Below are 2,554 nucleotides of genomic sequence, written 5' to 3'. Positions count from 1 at the left end.
GCCTTGGCCCCAGCCCCACGGTGCAGAGCCGGCTGACGGGCAGCACCCAGTCTCTGGCAGCAGTAAAGTCCCTCCCCTACTTGCCCCGTCCCTTCTCTCTCCCCACCCGTGTCTGTGCCTGGTGCTGTCCGTGCCTGGTGCTCCCTGTGCCTGGTGACCGCACAGCCGGAGAACCTGCTCCTGGCCAGCAAGTGCAAAGGGGCGGCGGTGAAGCTGGCGGACTTCGGCCTCGCCATCGAGGTGCAGGGGGATCAGCAGGCCTGGTTCGGTGAGTGCTGCTGGCCCCCTGCCCACCACGGCCCCAGCCCCTGCCCGCTGGGACCTGCTTACCAAGCCCCTGCACTGTGTCTGCCGTGTCCCTCCATGTCCAGAGTCCCTGCTCTGTTCCTACTGCATCTGCCCTGTGCCCAGCACAGCCCTGTCCCATACCCACCGTGTCCATGCCTCTGTGCCCACCATGTCCACCCCTGCCCAGCACATCCCTCCCCCATGCCCATGTCCCAGTCCTGTGTCCTGTCCTTGTCCCCTCCCGTTGTGGCTCACCTGTCTCTCCTCACCCATCTCTCTGTCCCTGTCCCAGGATTTGCGGGCACACCCGGCTACCTGTCCCCTGAGGTCCTGCGCAAAGAGGCCTATGGCAAACCCGTGGACATCTGGGCATGTGGTAAGAGCCAATCCCTGCCCAGTCCTTGCCTGGTCCCTGCCCCTTCTCTGCCCCCATTCCAAACCCGGACCTGGTCCCAATCCTGAACCCTGCCTCATCGCTGCCCCACCTCTACCCCAATCCCTGCCCTGATCCCTGCCCAGTCCCTGCCCAATGCCTGCCCAATCCCATCCTAATCCCTGTTCCATCCCTGCCTGGTCCCATTCTGATCCTATCCCACTCTCATTCTGGCACTTTCCTGGCTCCATTTTAGTCTTATCCCATTCCCATCCTAGTCTCACCCTCTTTCCCATCCCATTTCTATGCTGGTCCCACCCCAGTTCCTGTTCCAGCCCTGACCTCATCCTGGGGCCATCCTGTGCCATGTGCCCCGGCAGTGCCATGCTGTCCCCTGTCCCTGCCATCCTGGCAGCACAGGGACAGGCCATATTGGGAATAACTGCTTTGTCATGGGGACACAGCAGGGCCAGAGGGAGCCTGGGGTGGTCTGGGGTCCCTGCACTCCCCTAACCCCGCTCTCCCTGGCTCAGGGGTCATCCTGTACATCCTGCTGGTGGGCTACCCGCCGTTCTGGGACGAGGACCAGCACAAACTCTACCAACAAATCAAGGCCGGGGCCTACGATGTAAGTCCCCGGTGCCATGAGCCCATGCTCTGCAGCAGCTGGCCCGTTAATTGTGGAACCTACTGAGGGACCCTACAGCTGATCTTCAGCAGGCAGAGCCCGGGGCTGGCTTTGGGCCATGTCTTTGGTGGCTGGCTGGGGATGTGTCGGGATGTGGGGTGACACAGGTGCCATGGGGCTGCCCCTCCACAGCTGTCACCCCCGTGTCCCTGTACCCCCCCCAGTTCCCTTCACCTGAGTGGGACACGGTCACCCCCGAAGCGAAAAACCTCATCAATCAGATGCTGACCATCAACCCTGCCAAGCGCATCACAGCCCACGAGGCCCTCAAGCACCCGTGGGTCTGCGTAAGTGCTGTGTGTCCCCCCAGTGCGTGTCACCCCAGTTCAGTGACCACTAGCACCTGGTGCTGACCCCACTGTCCCCCACAGCAACGTTCTACCGTGGCCTCCATGATGCACAGGCAGGAGACAGTGGAGTGCTTGAAAAAGTTCAATGCCCGGAGGAAGCTCAAGGTGAGGGGTGGGGGAGGCGTGGGCTGGGGACAGTGCTGCTCCTTCCAGCAGCACCCTGCCTGTCCATGGGGCTCTCCTGTGGGACCCTCCCCTACCCGCTGTGGGACCCTTGTCCTGCCTGCTGTGGGACGTTCCTCTGTCCACTGTGGGACCCCTGCCCTGCCCACTGTGGGACATTCCCCTGCCCGCTGTGGGACCCCTGCCCTGCCCACTCTGGCAGCAGCCGGTGGCACATTCCCACCCTGGCACCCACCAGGGCCTTCCTGTGCCCTTCCCAGTGGGTGTTGCGGTCCCACTCTGGTGTGCCCGGTGCTCTGCTGTGGGCTTTGGTCCCATCCTGGTGACACACAGTGCAGCATGGTCCCATCCTGTCCCTGCCCAGTATCCTGCCCCGTGCCATGGCTCCAGCCTGTCCCCGTCCAGCTGCATCCCACAACCTGCACCCTCTATCCCACTGCCTGGTCCCATGGCTGCATCCTGCCCCCTCATCCTGCATCCCCTCTCCCAGTTCCCAGTCCCACGGGCCCCATCCCGTACCCCCTCCCATCCCATCATCCCATTTCTCCCCCTCCTTCTCGCCCACCCCCATTACTCCCCACGCTCCCAGGGCCCCATCCTGCCCGTCCCACCCCGCACCCTCTCCCCAGCTCACCCTGCCCCTCCCCGCAGGGTGCCATCCTCACCACCATGTTGGCCACCAGGAACTTCTCAGGTAAGGGGGGGCTCCCACTGGCCGGGGGGGCGGGGGGC

The 2,554-nt window shown here is 64.0% G+C and overlaps 1 protein-coding gene across 1 annotated transcript in view; it reads left to right on the top strand.

Annotated features, from left to right (window-relative positions):
• Window positions 1-2,554, top strand: part of CAMK2B (calcium/calmodulin dependent protein kinase II beta) — a 14,284-nt gene that overhangs the window by 2,907 nt on the left and 8,823 nt on the right. Inside the window, exons 3-8 of the mRNA XM_017738714.1 lie at window positions 166-268; window positions 581-664; window positions 1,195-1,289; window positions 1,514-1,636; window positions 1,721-1,804; window positions 2,474-2,516. Coding sequence (XP_017594203.1) covers window positions 166-268; window positions 581-664; window positions 1,195-1,289; window positions 1,514-1,636; window positions 1,721-1,804; window positions 2,474-2,516 — 532 coding nt within the window. The remainder of the gene's footprint in view (window positions 1-165; window positions 269-580; window positions 665-1,194; window positions 1,290-1,513; window positions 1,637-1,720; window positions 1,805-2,473; window positions 2,517-2,554) is intronic.

The sequence above is a fragment of the Corvus brachyrhynchos genome, unplaced genomic scaffold (genome assembly GCF_000691975.1).
Source record: "Corvus brachyrhynchos isolate BGI_N302 unplaced genomic scaffold, ASM69197v1 scaffold141, whole genome shotgun sequence".
Classification (NCBI taxonomy): Eukaryota; Metazoa; Chordata; class Aves; order Passeriformes; family Corvidae; genus Corvus; species Corvus brachyrhynchos.
This window is presented reverse-complemented; position numbering and strand designations above follow the sequence as displayed.